General features: G+C 42.6%; 1 protein-coding gene across 3 annotated transcripts in view; it reads right to left on the bottom strand.

Moving 5' to 3' along the window:
- Positions 1-17,016, bottom strand: part of CDH17 (cadherin 17) — a 30,280-nt gene extending 13,264 nt beyond the window's left edge. The window contains exons 1-10 of one of the 3 annotated variants that reach the window (XM_035125733.2): positions 16,920-17,016; positions 15,293-15,450; positions 13,957-14,042; positions 7,407-7,508; positions 7,171-7,308; positions 5,855-5,993; positions 4,552-4,710; positions 1,885-2,084; positions 1,440-1,574; positions 418-571 (exon numbers count right to left, since the gene is read on the bottom strand). In XM_035125733.2, the coding sequence (XP_034981624.2) occupies positions 418-571; positions 1,440-1,574; positions 1,885-2,084; positions 4,552-4,710; positions 5,855-5,993; positions 7,171-7,308; positions 7,407-7,508; positions 13,957-14,025 (1,096 nt within the window). In that variant the 5' untranslated portion in view covers positions 14,026-14,042; positions 15,293-15,450; positions 16,920-17,016. Of the gene's footprint in view, positions 1-417; positions 572-1,439; positions 1,575-1,884; positions 2,085-4,551; positions 4,711-5,854; positions 5,994-7,170; positions 7,309-7,406; positions 7,509-13,956; positions 14,043-14,400; positions 15,252-15,292; positions 15,455-16,919 lie in introns of those variants that run through there. The other 2 variants (XM_035125734.2, XM_035125735.2) reach the window with 2 other exon arrangements.
- Positions 17,017-17,907: the final 891 nt, after the last annotated feature.

Genomic DNA, 17,907 nt, shown 5'->3' with positions numbered 1-17,907 from the left:
TAAAAATCATAATATTCTTCATAAATGACTTCCCCTCTCTTCCGTTTTATATTAATAAACTTATTGCCTTTATTATCTATTTTTCTTTTATTTACAACATTGTCTTTTCTATTGATTTTCCTTCTATATTCAGTGTCTACAGAAATTACTCAAAGGCTGTTACCGTTTTCAGATTGCAGCAATTACTCTTTAAATATTCCTTAAAACAAAGACAAACTCCTGTTCGGATTTATCTTTAATCTTTTTTGATAGGTAGTCTAGCTGCGCATATACTGTCAGTTTTAATATCCAGTCCGATCTAGTGGGTATATATTCACTTTTCCAATGTGTAGCTATTATAACCCTCGCACCCTCGTGGTGTGATTAAGGTTGACACTGGTTTCAGCTATCTGGTAAATTTCTGTCGTGTTTCCTTACCTACAGGTTCGTTGTCCTGAACTTCAAATATAGTCAAAGTTTTGTCACACGTGGGAGGGTTATCATTGATGTCTTCAACTGTGACGTTAATGGTCAGTGGATAGGACAGTGAGATGTCTTCATCTTTATCTTTTGCAAGCACGTAAAAGGAATACTAAAATGGGAATATTATGATTAGGAATTGCAAATCTACCAAATTCGTACTCTCCAAATCAATATGTGAGTCCTTGAAAATTTGTGCTGCAGTTTCTCCATGCAAGAAAAAAAATGAGTACAGAAAAAGCACACGTTAGGGGAAATTGTGCACAAAAAGGCACAGTTTAAATGACAGTGAAAATAATGTGCAGCATATTAGGAAATGTATTATAAAAATGCACTATATTAGGAGAAATTGCTTGCAAAAATCTGTACGTTAGTGGAAATGCATACAAACATGTTTACACAATTTCATGGGGTTTTTTTCTTTTAAAAAGTGGTAAACTGATGCAGAAATGGATGCAATTTAAGGTTAGGGGGAATGAAAGAAACAAAAATTGTCAGATTTATTCATCCTAACCTTTGGCCCTCCAGATGTGACTGGACTACAATTCCTATCATTGCTACGTAACCATCGATCGTGGTGGCCAGTGGCAGATCCACACCTTGGATTCAGAGCACAAGTAAAGCATATGAATCTCCTGAAAGTATCCTGGGAACTGTAGTTTCCTTCACAGTGCTACAATTCCTAGCACCCATAATAAACTACAGTTCCCAGAATTCTTTAGGGGAAGTCATGTGCTGTAAATGTGCATCGGATGTGCTTTAAATGTGTGGCATGGATCTACCCAGAGGCTATTTGGAGTTGGAGTCCAAAAGTAGGTGCATGTCAACCAATTCTCCACCCCTGATTTCAGTGTGCAGCCAATGCAAACAGAAAAAAAGAAACCAGATCAACATTGGGAGTAGCAATAGTGACATGCCTACAATCATTTAGCTTCCTCCATCTTTAAAAGTATATTGACAGCCCTTATCCACATACTTACTGCATCTTTTACTTCTCTGTCTAGTGGTTCAGTTACATAGACAATCCCGTTCTGGTCAACCATAAATGGGAGTTTAGTGGGAGGGTTTTCCTTTTGCCGGATTTCATATTTTGCACCTGGATCATTCCACTGTACCTATCATTTCAAAGAAGAGTAAAACAGCAGGTTTTAATCCTCCATATATTCATGCCTAGCAACTTCAGTCCTCAGATGGGCACTGCTGAGAGTACCACATGCCCCAAAGGGGTGCTTAGCTTGTACTAGAAACTGGGCTTTTAGTGTTGCAACTCCGGCCCTCTGGAATCAAGGCTGGTGCCTAGTATCATGATAGCTAGGTGCCTACTGGAGGCATTTTTGTTTAAAAAGGTTTTCCCTGGGAACTTGAAAACCAGACTTTGGATGGTAGATTTGATTCCTGGGCTTGTTGGCGATTGCCATATCTTACCTGAGTGATTCTCATGGGGTGGGGCTCTGTGGAATTCTCCTTGAGCTTTACTAGTGGAGGAGACTTCCAGAGGTTTTCCAACACGGTGACAATCACGTCAGCATCGCTGGGGAAGGAATTCTCTGACTGTCCTGCCATATCTTTTACTCTTACAGCGATGGTGTAATTGATCCCATCTGCTGGATTCAAATACTTAGCTCCTGGAAATCAAACAGAGAATAAACGAAACAATTATTGAACTGGCACCAACATTCTCTCTTGACAAAAGCCCTCTGCAAATGTAACATTGCAAAGGTTGCAAATAATTACATGCATTTTTTCACCCAGAGAAAATTCCCCCTCCCTTCACTTGGAAGCAGTGCTTTTTTTCTTTAAAAAATGTTTAGGGGTACTCTCATTTTCCTACTCATATTGAAATACTGCCCCTCAATGAAGCCAAACTTCACCAAATGTTTAGGGGTATGCGCACCCCTGCGTCCCCCCAGAAAAAAGCACTGCTTGGCAGCCTTAATCATGGCTATCTTTTTGGCAGCTCACGTAAATGTCATAATCACATCACTACTGTTGACAGGTACTGAACCCATTACTCCTGGGGGAAAACACAAGTATTTTGTAGTGCTGGTTAACTGGGTTACATGCACATCAACAGCAGCTATCATAATGTCTCCTTTAGATTTCTTTCTCTATCTCCCCCTTTGCTTTCTAGCAAAACCATGATACTCATTCCTTGAAAACCATGGTTCACCTGTCACTAAAAATTCACATGCCTCCCCTTCTTTTCTTCTCTCTAGAATGAATTCCTCCCTCGTGCCCTTCATTGGTGTATACCAGGCATAGGCAAACTCGGTCCACCAGATGTTTTGGGACTACAACTCCCATCATCCCTAGCTAACAGGACCAGTGGTCAGGGATGATGGGAATTGTAGTCCCAAAACATCTGGATGGCCAAGTTTCCCTATGCCTGGTGTATAAAGGTAAAGGGACCCCTGACCATTAGGTCCAGTCGTGACCGACTCTGGGGTTGCGGCGCTCATCTCACGTTATTGGCCGAGGGAACCGACGTACAGCTCCCAGGTCATGTGGCCAGCATGACAAAGCCGCTTCTGGCGAACCAGAGCAGAACACGGAAACGCCGTTTACCTTCCCGCTATAGTGGTACGGTACCTATTTATCTACTTGCACTTTGCCGTGCTTTCTAACTGCTAGGTTGGCAGGAGCTGGGACCGAGCAACAGGGGCTCACCCCGTCAGGGGATTCGAACCGCCGACCTTCTGATCGGCAAGCCCTAGGCTCTGTGGTTTAACCCACAGCACCACCCGCATACCATATATGCCTAGTGTATACGTTCCTCTAATTTAAAACAATTATATCATGTCTCTCCTACAAAATAGTCCAAGATGCTTCCTAGCATAAACGGAAAACAATAAGGTCCAAACTGACAGCACACTTCAGTTTGAAACAGTGAGATTATTATTATTATTTGGAGCAAAGAATATTCCGTAGAAACAGCAAGAAAAGAATTGTCATAGGCGGCACAATCCAAACCCTCCGTTATGCCCACTGTGTCCCTCTGCCCTGCAATCCTGGTTCAGCTGGTGTCTTGCCAACTGCCAAACCTGGCCACATGGCCATACTGCTCTGCAAAACCCCATCAGCAGGAGTACGGAGAAATTAGGATTGCGCCCTAAAACTAGGTTGGACATGTAGCCTTACTAAAACAAGAAAGATCTTAACATATGGCAGAAGATTGTAGGAGTTGAGGCAAGACCATCATTATTCAGGAGAGATGTCCAAAGCCTTGATACGACTTCTGATAAGATTTTCTTTCATTGATCCTGACAAGACAGACCACTGAGATAGCTGGAACACCTAAGAGAGCCTGTGCTTATGTCTTCAACAAGAAGTCAGGTTCATATACGAGGAATGGTAGTCTTGCAAGTAATCTAGTACCCAAACATAAAGGGTCTTAAATGTAATCGCCTACATTGCTGCACATGTAAAACTAAACCATAGCTAAAACTGGCAAAGGAAGGGAGGAGGAACTTAATTCAATAAAGGGAGGGAGGGAATGCATATTCCTAAATTTATGTTCAATTTTGCAAGCCATAGTTTACATACAGACTTAACAGTACAGTGGTACCTCGGTTTAAGAACTCTCCTGTTTACGAACGATTCGGTTTATGAACTCTGCAAAACTGGAAGTAGTGTCCCGGTTTGCGAACTTTACCTCAGTCTAAGAACAGAATACAAATGGTGGGAGGCCTCATCAGGGAAAACGCACCTCAGTTTAAGAACAGTTTCAGTTTAAGAACCAACTTCCGGAACGGATCAAGTTCGAAATCCAAGTTACCACTGTATATTTATATGGAGCCAATGCCTGGGGGTCTATGTCTTGTTCTGGCTTCTACCTTCATCTATGCTAACAAAAGTAGCATAGAACCTGATCTCACATTCACTAAGACATATAGGGTGTTTTGCTATTGGTTGTACTAGGCATTCACTCAGAAATTCAAGGCACATTTGCAAAGCTGCTTCTTCCCCACAAATCTAAGTAGTTCAGAAATGGGGGGGGGGTTAGATGTGACCACCTTATATTATTAACAATGGTTGGTCCCATTTTTCAAGCTTAGTTGTTTGGAACTTGGTTCCACAAGTAGTCTTGCCTACCAGCAGCTGTTGTGGAAATTGCTCCAGTGACATTGTTAATCTGGAAAAGCATCGTTTGATAAGGGTCAGGGAAATGTTTGCTAATGCTGTAGCTCAGTTGCGCATGAGGAGTGGTGGGATCATCGCGATCAGTAGCAGTGACGTATGTGAAAGGCTTTCCTGTTTGGGTGTAGAAAGAAAAAGAAAGACATATCAAAAAGACGAACAGAAGGTATCATTCTCCACTGAAGAAGAACCGCTGGCAGTACTGTAATCCACAATTTCCTAGTTTAAAGGAACCAGGCAATGTTTTCAGAACAATAAACAGCAAAGTTCCTGGTTTATAAAATAGAAAGATCAATAGATCTTCTTGGCATTCTAGCACTCCAGGTAAAAATATGATAGTGACCTTTCACATTGGGATTTTTAACTTTCTGGGCTTATTTATTTGGAAAATTATTTATTTTTATTACCTCAGCATGGAACAAGCATATCTAACAATAAATAAACATATACCACGAACAAAGACAAAAGTGGCTGATTTTTATTCTATTAAGAGAATGGCAATAGACAATCTGGTATCTGCATATCAGGCAGGCACAATAATAACTTGAGTCCTTAATCCGGTAGATCTCCCCATAGGTTTCTGTGAATTTAAAGTAGCTTTCTCATTTGGTCTTCATGGCACATAAAACAAATAAATGGTTGCCATGCTGCATAAAAAGATAAAGGGTTTGATTTACCTCTGGCTGATTTTACTTGACAAAAGAAAATTAAAAACCTTTCTAGGCTTCATGACTACTGTGTATTTATTTATTTTATGTCATTTGAAACTCCATTTTGTCAGCTTTCAGGTTCACGTTCCCAGCTGTGATACCCAGAGGGGGAGAAATGTGGAAGTGGGGTGGTTTGGCCAGACTCAACCATATCCACTCGAAAAGAAGTGGGATAATATACTACTCAGCCCACAATGAGCACAGCTTCCCAGCTGAGTTACCAAACACACAACTGAAACACATATGTACACATTGCACGCAAACTGGAGAGTCATGAGATCAGGGATCCCCTGCAACTGTGTGCTTAGTGATGGTGCAGGTTGTACTTGAGAAGTGGATAACCTCTTCAGCAATGAAAAAGTAGCATTGGAAATGTCTATGAAATTATTAGCTCCTCTGCTTTCCCTCCTTTCTTCCTGTGGTGTCCTAGGCCACTTGGCAAAATACACCTCGGACGCAGCTTGACAATTACAGTTTTAAGTTAATCTTAATGTCATATTTGTCAATCATTACAAGCCCCAAATAATGTAAATGTGCGGAAAAAATACCTGCGCGGGAGTTTTGTCTCACTGCTGCAAAGTACTCTCTCTGCGAAAATTGTGGAGGGTTGTCATTGACATCGATAACATTTATTGTGATAGAATATGGGCCTTTCACTTTCTGCCCATTTTCATTCAGACCTTCCACCTAATTTGAGGCAGAAAGAAGCAATATCAAAACAAGGTCATTCAATAAGTATATCTAACAAGATTTAGGTACCACTTTGTTGTAACAAAACCTTTAAGCAGTTTACAGTAAGTCACAAAGTTTTGTTGTTCCATGTTTGAGTTTAATTGGCCAGGATGAAACGGCATGTTAGGAGTGATATGGAAATACCATTGTGGTTTCCCCTCCTCTGCTTCATAGCATCCTTCTCTGGATAATGATCATTCATTAGGTGACCAAAGCTCATTTGGTCCTGGATGCAGGACTGAACCTAAATTGGAAGGGGTCCAAATAATCAGTATACCCAGTGCTATTTTTCTAGAAAAAGAGGAGCCAGAACTCACCATGAATGTCTCCCTTGTTCTCTTATAATGGCAATGGTGCCAACCTTAGAGGTGCCAGAACTGAGTTCCTGTGAGTTCCAGCTGGAAAAAAGCCCTGAGTATACCCTAAGAGTCCAGTAACGCCTGCAGCTGAGTCATAGGAGCCAATTCCTAGGGCCAAGCAGTTTGAAAGCATGCCCATGCAAGTAGATAAATAGGTACCACTGCAGTGGGAAGGTAAATGGTGTTTCCGTGAGCTCTGGTTTCTGTCACGGTGTTCCATTGTGCCAGAAGCAGTTTAGTCATGCTGGCCACATGACCCAGAAAGCTGTCTGTGGACAAATGCCAGCTCCCTCAGCCTGAAAGCGAGATGAGCACTGCAATCCCATAGTCGCCTTTGACTGGACTTAACCGTCCAGGTGTCCTTTACCTTTTAACTTTACCTATACCTATTGGTTCTAAGGGAAATGGCCATAGGTCAGTGGTAGAGTTTCTGTCTTGCATGCAAAGGCTCCCAGGTTCAATCTCTAGCATTTCCAGGTAGGAGTGGCAAAGATTTCTGGTCTGAAACCCTGGAGAGCCACTGCCAGCCAGTGCAGGCAGTACTGGGTAAGATGGACCAGTGATGTAACTTAGTGTCTAAGGCAGCTTCCTACGTCCCCATGGTCATTGTGATGGGTTAGTACTTTTTGAGATGGATGTTGCTTTTATGACTGGTTTTTATTCATTTTTATGGCTGTATTTAGTTATAGGGTACTTGGAAGCCAACTTGAGAGGGCTTCTAATATTTTAATAAAATATTAGAAATAAACAAAAATGTCACATCTTTCTTTTACCTGTAGATTGTAGACGTTTTTGGTTTCCCAGTCCAGAGACTCATTAACATACAGAGACCAATCTTTCGGGTAAATATATATTTTGCCGTCTGTCTCACCAGTCAGTCTCAGCTTGACAGTTGGAGGTTGCAATGTAAACTAGTACATGAGGAAAAGAAACAAATCAGCAGAACTCCAGTTTCCCATTCTCAAATATCAAACACTTTTGAAAGTGAAGACTTTAGACATCAGTTTACCCGGTAGATATAGGTGACTCCTGTCCTCCCCTCTTGAACAGAAAAAGTCTTGTCCTCCAGAGGCCCACTTATATGTGGGTCATCTGTACCTTGGCAAATGACCTGCAGGAAAAAATGAGAAAGGGTTCTAGATTATTAATATTGTCCATATTAATTAATTGCAATAAAACTTTGGTCCTCCTACCAGGGCGATATAATTGAAATTCTCTGTCATTGTTGCAGCAGTGGTGACACTGCATTGGCTGAAAAAGGAAATTTCTCCTTACAACATTTGATAGATACTGTGTGATACAATAATATAGATGAATAGATAGATATTTAGCAGTAACATAGCTTTCTAAGTTTTTATGTGTGAAGTTTGCAAAAGTCTAAGATTCCCACAGGAGAATTTGACTTTCAGATTTTAGAGTTCGAAAATAATCAGATATAGAATGTGAATTGGTTCGTTCCTTTGCAGTTCCCCACTAGAAAATGTGAATGGTGAAAATGGAAGATTTAGCATACTGTGAATATTTGGCAAACTCATTCATGCTGCTTAGAACAATGACGCCTGGGTAAGTAAATATGCAATCCTACACACACTTGAAAGTTGGTCCCACTGAGCTCATGAAATGCAAGTAGCTGCCTTCCGGAGCCAAACATGCATTTCTTAACAGATGCATAGTTCTTATATGCTGTTTCCACAATAGGATCAGGGTATATTGCCTTTTGTCATAAATGCTAGGGTGACTACAGAGCATTCATGGGTGGGTGGAATGACTCAAGTTCAACAGTCCATTAAAGTGTTGCATGTGCACATGTTGTTCGAAGGTTGATTCCCCACCTAGTATCTTGCAAGAGCTCCTGTAGACATAATACATGCTGTAAAGCAAAGCTTTTTCCAACGCATATGCTCTATTGCCCTTCTAAACTAAAGGCACATGGGCCATTTCTTTCAGACTTTCATTTGACTGATACTGCAAATGCTAAGGTGGTCTTTTTTTGCCAAACACAAACATTTGACGTGGTCAATTTTCTAGAGATCCTACACCTCCTACCCCTTAATATATTTTGCTTGTACATGGAACAGCCCACAACTAACTCTGTGTTCTGAGGAAATTTTTGTTCTAGTTCCATTTAATAATAATAATAATAATAATAATAATAATAATAATAATAATAATTTATTTATACCCTGCCCTCCCCAGTCAAAACCGGGCTCAGGGCGGCTAACACCAATAAAATTACAATAAAGCATAAAAAAGCAATTAATTAAAATACAGATTAAAATACAATATTAAAATTTAAAATGCAGCCTCATTTTAGGTAGTCCATAAATCCAAACCATGAGGGAGGAAAACACAGGGGTCAGACTAAGTCCAGCCCAAAGGCCAGGCGCAACAGCTCTGTCTTGCAAGCCCTGTGGAAAGATGACAAATCCCGCAGGGCCCTGGTCTCCTGTGAAAGAGCATTCCACCAAGTTGGGGCCAATACTGAAAAGGCCCTGGCCCTAGTAGAGGCCAATCTAGCTACCTTATGGCTCGGGATCTCCAGAATATTGTTGTTTATGGACCTTAAGGTCCTCCGCGGGGCATACCAGGAGAGGCGGTCCCGTAGGTACAAGGGTCCAAAGCCGCATTCCCCCCCCCCAAGAATGAATACTTGAAAAGGAGTATCATTCTCTGTCCTTTAATCAACTGTTTTAACTTTTCTTCTTTGCCTTTATCAGGGATTTTCATCTCTTTGCTTTCATTATAAATACATATACAATCACCTGTTTTACAGTTCTTACAGCTGGGGAACCTTTGTTTTAATTTCAGAGCAATCCAAAGTTGGGGTGGGAATGGGTAGAGCAGAGTGGTAGATACATTGCTGCTTCTCAAGGTCTTCCAGTTCACATGTGCCAGAGCAGAAGATGAGGCCTTTTTTTGCTCTCTCACTACACCAGCTCAGGCTTATGTGCTCCTGCCTCATATTCCCCTTCCATCTCACCATCTCAAGCTCTAGCTTCTTCCTTCACTTCCTGGTTTGGCCAAACCATAGTTTACTATGATGCCCAGTTCTGATAAACTAGAGGTTGCTTCTAAACCAGACCTGGAACCAATGATCTGAAGTGATTTTCAGATTCTGTTTAGAGACAACCTGTTGGTTGCTTGATTTGCGGGACTAAGTTACAGAATCAGAACATGTGAGGAGAAACGGGAATAAGCATGCCCTTGATGGCCAAGCCATGGTTTAGCAATTATGCATGAATATCCCTCCATTTTATATTGTGTGTGTGCTCCTATCCTAATTTAGGTGCTCTAGTTTATCTGTTCCACTGGCTTACATTGTGCCAAAGGCCCCAATGATGTTCATAGCATTTCCTTTTTTTCAAAATGGGTGAAAGGAATACATTGAGCTCTGTATAACTAAACAATATCTTTTATTGGGTGAAGTGTTTATAGACGTCTGCTTTTGTCATATTTTATAGGGAAATATGTCTGTTTGGAAAGAGCAAAGTCTAATTCTCTAACCGAAATCCAGGGTTCAAAGTTTAGTTCTTATATCAGTGTATAGATCCTTCCCTGTCAATTAGAAATGTTTTATGTGAACTGTAAAATGTTGGGCTGCCTGGTGAATCATTATTTAATGAAACAGTGAGGAGGGGCACTTCCTTCTATTTCCTCGTTCCATTTACTGCTTGGCAGCTGCTCCAACGCCTGCATGAAATGGCTGCAAGCAAAGGACAGTTTCAACTGTCAGTAAAATCCCTGGCAAGAAATATTTAAAATGCAGCATGATGATTCATAGGATCTCACGTCAGGTCAGAAGCAGCAGCCATAGTACAAAAATCCATGGTTCCATGTCTACAACAAGGTTTCCTGTTCTCTTGCAGCAGAAAAGAAAGCACATACATTTGCTTCCCTTAGAATATACAGGAAGCGTGGCTCATCCTTATCGTCTGTTCGGGAGGGGACTGACCATACTGGCGCTGTGGTCTAAACCAATGAGCCTCTTGGGCTTGCTGATCAGAAGGTCCGTGGTTCAAATCCACACAACGGAGTGAGCTCCTGTTCTCTGACCGTGCTCATGCCAACCTAGCAGTTCAAAAGCATGCCAGTGCAAGTAGAGAAATAGGTACCACTGTGGCAGGAAGGTAAACAGTGTTTCCGTGCGCTCTGGTTTCTGTTCAGTGGTGTCCCGTTGTGCCAGAAGCGGTTTAGTCATTCTGGCCGCATGACCCAGAAAGCTGTCTGCGGACAAACGTCGGCTCCCTTGGCCTGAAAGCGAGATGAGCGCCACAACGCCATAGTCGCCTTTGACTGGACTTAAGCGTCCAGGGGTCCTTCACCCTTTATACTGCCAGGGCCAGCTATACCATTAGAGATAGCTGCCTCAGGCGGCAATGATGGGTGGGCAGGTGTTGGAGGACAGAACTGTGTGCGCCAAATGGCTTGTGTTGTGCGGTCTGAGCTAGCTTGCTGCCCCCTACTGCCAATGAGGATACTGTTACAGGATAGCTATTGAAGTAAGATACAACTGCCAGTCTTGTTGGCTTCTGGACATGGATTTGGGAAGGTGCAAAATGTCTTGGCCCACTCCTGCCTACGGCTTATCAGATTTGCAGTGGGAGCAGACAATCCAGATCTGGGGAAAAGGATACCCCGAATCAGACACACAAAAGTCATGGGGGCTTCAAGGAGATGAGGATGTAGTTTGTGGGCGTAATGTAGTGTGGGTCACTGATACTGGACTGTGCTGCGTATGTCTGATGACAACAAACCAGTTAATTTGGTGCTGAAAAACCGAATTAGGTTAAATCCAATCATGCCATATATCAAGTCAGAGGTGTGAGGAAGTGTTGTTGGGTGCCTGTTTCACAATATAATTATGAAATATATCTGCTTTTTAAAATGCAAGTGGACATTTGGTTCTCAGAGACAAACAGGTATTGTGCCATTGACAAGTGGGATCTGCAACAAATTTTTGCAGAGTGGAGTATTGTTCTTTAACCAGCCACACCCTTCTCAAAAATACTCCATTCCATTCCCACTCGCTTCCCCAGCAATATGTCAGCATTCCATGGCCACTGAGTCTGCTTCAGTCTTCATGGGGCTATTTTGGGGGTTTTCTTCCAAAGGATTTTTGTATTTCTGCCAACCTCAAGGTTCCCATAAGCTTGGTGATATATTCCTCTCTGGCTACATAAGGATCCACATTCCCCTCTGAGCTTTAGAAATAGAGGGAATAATTTAACTTATTTTGATATATATTTTAAATATTGTATTTCTTTCCATAGATATCCCACTCAAGGATGACAGCATACAGCTCAATTGTATGGGAGCTTCCGGGCAGAGGGTTTACTTAAGTGTCAACATGATAAAGTATTGCTTCTAATACCTCTACCCCAAAGACACACTGATTTCTACTAGTCCTAACAGACTGCAACCCTATGCAAAGTTAATTGGAAATCCCATTAAATAGAATGGGGTAAACATGTGTAGGTTTGCTTCCTGTGGTGTGTCAAGAGCTAACTAAGCCAGGACTAACTTGAGGCGGGTGGTGCTGTGGGTTAAACCACAGAACCTAGGGCTTGCCGATCAAAAGATCGGTGGTTCGAATCCCCGCAACAGGGTGAGCTCCCATTGCTCGGTCCCATCTCCTGCCAACCTAGCAGTTCAAAAGCACATCAAAGTGCAAGTAGATAAATAGGGGAGGTAAACGGCGTTTCCGTGTGCTGCTTTGGATCACCAGAAGCGGCTTTGTCATGCTGGCCACATGACCTGGAAGCTGTACGCCGGCTCCCTCGGCCAATAATGCGAGATGAGCGCACAACCCCAGAGTCGGTCACGACTGGACCTAATCGTCATTGGTCCCTTTACCTTTTTTAATTTGAGGCAGTAGTCTGGGGGTGTAATGAATGATCAGGATGACAAAAGATCAAGGGTAAATCTCATTGGCAAATGAGTGGGCTCCCTCCCTCAACTGAAAGTTAGTTTTAAAAGCCAGTGCCAGTGTTTTCAGGGTGGGGGTGTTAGGATTGCAGTTCGGAGTTGCACTGGAGGGCTGCACTCCAGGGTTGCACTGGAGATAGTAAGCAGCAGGATGGAGGGAGAGTCAGGGAGCAATATTTGAGAGCAATGGCTGTGGTCTGCTTAAGTCCAAGGCTGTTGTGACTATGGGAAAAGCAAGAACATCTTGGAGCCTCAGTGCGGTCAGCACCTCCATCGTGGTCTTGGGTTTTATGTATGTGTAAACAGTGCTTTTTTTCTTTTAACAAAATGTTTAGGCAGACTCTCATTTTCCTACTCATATTGAAATACTGCACTCAATGAGGCCAAACTTAGATTCACAAAATGTTTAGGGGTATGCGTCCCCCCAGAAAAAAGCACAGTGTGTAAATAAACCATATATCATAAAGACACCACAGTCTCTGTTGTGCCTCATTGTCCAAAAGGAAACACAGACCATGGCTAAATGTAGTTGAAACTCCTGAAATCTCACACTGCTATGCAGATTTGGGTGGCCGGTAACAATATGCTATTCTCAGGAGTATATGCATTTTTATTCACACTTTCCCCTAAAATACAAATCTTAAAACTTTTCTTCTTTTTCTTGGGAACTGCATTACACATTCTAGAGAATGGCTTTCTTTTGGTTTGTGTACTGTTTCAGGAAGTGAAAATTAGGTTGGTTTGTCTAAAAATGTAAAGTGAAACAAATTTCTCCCCCATCCCTAGGTGGGACTCAAGAAGCACGTCCCAATTTTTTCTCTCCAAAAATTTAAAACAAAAGGTTTACAAATGGGTGATGCATTGCTCTGCTATGTTAGTCTTAATGCTGTTTGCTGCTTTAAAAAGCAGGGCACTCCTGTGCTGGTATTGTATAGTTAAGAAGTAAACAGCTTCCAAACTTTCTTGAACATTAATTTTTAAAATGAAAGTATTTTTTAAAAAAAAAAAAAGTTTCCCAAAATTGTGCAGGTGTGGGAATGACATCACTTATTGCTAGGAATGGGGAAGATATTTGACTCCTTAATTCTCACTTCCTAAAGCAATGCACAAACCAGACAGCAATTATCTTTCTCACACTTCTCTAAATTTTGCGATTGGGTTCTCCAGTTGTACAAAAATGTGTCTGTTAGGGGAAAGAGTGCATAAAAATACACATATTCATGAAAATTACAAAAAATGAAATAAACACCGCATTACATATGGAGAAATTGCTTGCGAAAATGTATATATTGCCCAAAGAAAGCATACAAAAACTTTACATCAGGAGAAATTCACTCTATAATGCTGATAAATTTTCACAAGCGATTTCTCCGCATTCATTAACTCAAACAAGGGACAATCCCTGTCTCCTATCTATCTGTTACTGCTGTGGGAAAAGGACATTGATTTTCCTGGCATGATCCTGTGGATTAGCGCAAATTAGAAAATGTATAAATAAATAGATTAACAAACAAAGCACACAACAAAAGAATCTTCCCATCGTGATCTCTGGAATTGCCATGGCATATGGCCAGAATAAAGTGTTTCTTCCCAAATAGTTATTTAGAGAGTTCCTATGGCGTTTCTTGACTTACCAGATGAAGTATGAGGAGACACCCAAAGTGATGCAGATATATTTTAAGCATATTGGTGAGAACTTCCATTCCAATTATTCCAATTCCTATAAAACATTCACAGAAAAGATCTTGAGTAGCTGTTATGAGCAGGTTTAAATGTTCAGGCAAGCAAGTAACTCCATTCAACTGTACTATCACTGCCACACCAAACTCAGTCTCCCCTCAGCAGGGAGGAGGACAGGAATAAAACCAGAATTAGCTGGTTCAGCCCCTCTGGCGCCATCTATTGTTGGCCTCCCTGCCTGTCAGAATGGGCAGCAACCACCTCTGCGAACCACCAGGGGCCTCCCCAGACAGAAAAACCCTTTCCCACAAGGATAGGACTCCCCTTTGTTCATGGGGAGGTAGTAGGTATCAGATTTTCTTTTTAAATAAAAGGAAAACTCAGACAAAGCAAATCACCAGTTGAGCAAGGGGAGTGTCTGGCAGGAAGGAAAGACAGGCACAGATTATGGAGTTTAGGCTCTCCTTTGCAACAAGTCCTTTCTTCTACCCCACAGCAAGCAGGTGGATTGGATCCAAAGGTTTCCCTCCACAGTCAGAAGAAGGCTTCCTCCACCTGAGAAAGCTCTTTGCACCTGTGGAAAATAACCTTTGGACCCCAAACCATATCCTTTCCTAACTGCCCTATAATGTAAGGGAGTGTGACGTCTCTTGGTTCTTTATAACCAAAGAAGCATAGGAAATAGATTCCAAGAGGGACGAATTAAGGCACAAACTAAAGAACTCTTTTCCCCCCAGAAACTGTGAGGGCTTTCAAAGTAGCAGGGAACCAAGGGACTTATGGAACACCCAGCACTATTGAGAGTGCAATAATAGGGGCTCACTACTGTTATCATACAGTCCACTTTCTGCACTCTTCCTCTGTGAATGATGCTTAGTCCAAGCTCCCCTTTTCTCCCTCTAGGTCCCTCCAGTTCTACCTGCAGAAATATGAAATATAGATTGCGTCACCTGACACGGACAGGGACATAAGAGCATAAGAAGGCTGGAAGCAGGATCAGGGTGCAACAGTGCTCTCCTCACTTGTGACTCCCAGGTACTAGCATTCAGAGAAACACTGCCACCAGCAGTGCAGGCAGAACATAGCCATTGTGGCTAATAGCCACTGACAGCCTCGTCCTCCACAAAAGAACACACTTGGATTTTGTAACAAACAAAAGAAACTCCTAACAGAGACTTGCTTGTCACAGCAAACAGCCCTCACAAATTCTCACTGACAAGAACGATCCAAAGAATCTCGTACGGTATGAAAACCTCCCAAATAAATCTTGTTTAAAAGATCACCTCTTACCTGGTGCACAAAAACCTCGATCTGTTCTGAAGTGTGTATTTCCACACCTTCCCAAGATGGTGGTGCCTGCCTGTGTCTCTCAGAACCCTTTGCAGTTTCTAAGCGTCTCAGGGAGGGTTTTGATCAAACATTAACTTCCTTCATTGACAAGTCCCGATCTTGAACGGAAAGGTGTGGCTTGAAACGGCAACCATGGTAAATAAAACGCAAAGGGAGCAGTTTGGAGCAGAGGAAATCCCTCTCTCACACACTCAAACACACCACCAGGTCACATATCTTTCACCCCCTCAACTTTCATGTGACTTTCTTAGTTTTTATTTATTGAATCGTAGAAACTGGTTGAAAAACATACCGAGAATGAGGTTGCTTCAATACATGTAATCTTTGAGCAACAATGATCAAGAATGTAAAGAAGGGATAACCCTCCACAGTCCATAGTTACAATCATATCATTATTTTGGTTATAATGTCTATCAGCCAAGCTCAAAAAATCAGGAATTGGTGCACCATCGTAACTTATCTATGATGCTAATCAGTTAATCAGTCACATCCAAACCATACAGTTAAAGAACTATGATATGAAATTACAGGTACACAGCTGTGTTGGTCTGACATAGTCGAAACAAAAAATAAAAAAATTCCTTCCAGTAGCACCTTAGAGACCAACTAAGTTTGTCATAGGTATGAGCTTTCGTGTGCATGCACACTTCTTCAGATGATATGAAATGTTGTTTTGTGGTTTCTCCTGGCTCCTTAGAGGTGATGGGGTGGGGGCACACAGGGGGAGGTGAAAGGGGTAAAAGCCCTGTTGTGCTGACTCCTGCTAGCATGTCTATTTTGTTGAATCCGGTTCAATAAGTCTAAAAAGGTAAAGGTAAAGGGACCCCTGACCATTAGGTCCAGTCGTGACCAACTCTGGGGTTGCGGCGCTCATCTCGCTCTATTGGCCGAGGGAGCCGGCGTACAGCTTCCAGGTCATGTGGCCAGCATGACAAAGCCGCTTCTGGCGAACCAGAGCAGCACACGGAATCGCCGTTTACCTTCCCGCCAGAGTGCTACCTATTTATCTACTTGCACTTTGACGTGCTTTCGAACTGCTAGGTGGGCAGGAGCTGGGACCAAACAACAGGAGCTCACCCCGTCATGGGGATTCGAACCACCAACCTTCTGATCGGCAACCCACAGTGCCACTCGCGTCCCACCTCCAATAGAGTAAAACTTAGCTGAGTACCATTCCATTCATTCAAAGCATTATTATACTCCTTTAATTGTCATGGTTCCCTCCCCAAAGAATCCTGGGAACTTAATTTGTTGAGGGCAATGAAGCTTCAGTTCTCAGAATTCCCTGGGAAGAAGGATTGACTGACAAAACACTCTAGAAATTGTAGCTCTGTGAAGAGAAAAGGGGTCTCCTAACAACTATCAGTGCCCTCAACAAATTGCACTTCACAGGATTTTGAACCACCAGCCAAAGCTGATGGAAGGCACTCTTTACCATGAAGGGCACCTGAGCCTCAAGCAACAGTACTTCCAAGCTACGTTGCCACTCCTTCAGAGGGAGTATAACCCCATCATGAGCAGGCAACCTCTCATCCACCTGGTCTAGAGAACCACCCACTAACAGTACCTCAGTTTTATCTGGATTTAGCTTCAGTTTGTTGGCTGTCATCCAGTCCATTAACGAGGAAAGACAACAGTCCAGCTCCAGCACACCACTGCCTCACCTGCAGATGTAAAGGAGAAGTAGGGCTTGACAGCGTACTCCAAACCTCTGTATAACCCCACTTAGTGGTTTCTTGTAGATGTTAAACAGCATAGAGTATAAAATCAAACTGTGAGGAACCTCAAGGAAGGATCCACAGGACCAAAAAAAGACCCCCCAAGCATCAGCTTCTGGAAACATCCATCCAAGTAGGACTAGAACCACCAAAAGTAGTGCCATCCACCCCCAACCTAGACAGCTGCTCCATAAATATGTATACCATGGTTGGTGGCATCAAATGCTACTGAGAGGTTGAGGAGAATTAACAGGGACACATTTCTTCTGTATCTCTCGTGACAGAGGTCATCATACAGGGTGACCAAAGCAATTTCTGTGCCCAAACCGGGTGTAAACCCCGATTGAAATGGATCTAGAAATTTAGTTTCCTCCAAGAACACCTGGATCTGCTTTGCGACCACCCGCTCAAGAACCTTGCCCAAGAAGGAGAGATTAGCAGCTGGCTGGAAGTTACAAGCAGGAAGGCACCATCCCCTCTCACAAGGAAGCATTAATCACCTCCCTGGCCCAGCCAACTGTCTCCTCCCTGCTAGTTTTTATCAGCCAGGTGGGGGAAGGGTCCAGAGCACTTGCCAAAGCACCTTGTCTGCATCCTTGTCCCTTACTAACTGAAACTCATCCAACACACACAAGACTAAATGGTGCTCTAGACACCCCTTGAGATTTATCTTCTACTGCAATGGAGTCAAGATCCTAGTGTATGTAAGCAGTTTTGTCCTCGAAATGCTTTGCAAACAAGTCATAGCAAGCTACCGTCGGTTCTACCAAATCCTTCAGGCCAGATTGAAAGAAGAGGCCCCGCACTACCCAGAAAAGTTCTCCAATGGTTGCGATG

This window comes from Zootoca vivipara, chromosome 8 (genome assembly GCF_963506605.1).
Source record: "Zootoca vivipara chromosome 8, rZooViv1.1, whole genome shotgun sequence".
NCBI classification, from domain to species: Eukaryota; Metazoa; Chordata; class Lepidosauria; order Squamata; family Lacertidae; genus Zootoca; species Zootoca vivipara.
This window is presented reverse-complemented; position numbering and strand designations above follow the sequence as displayed.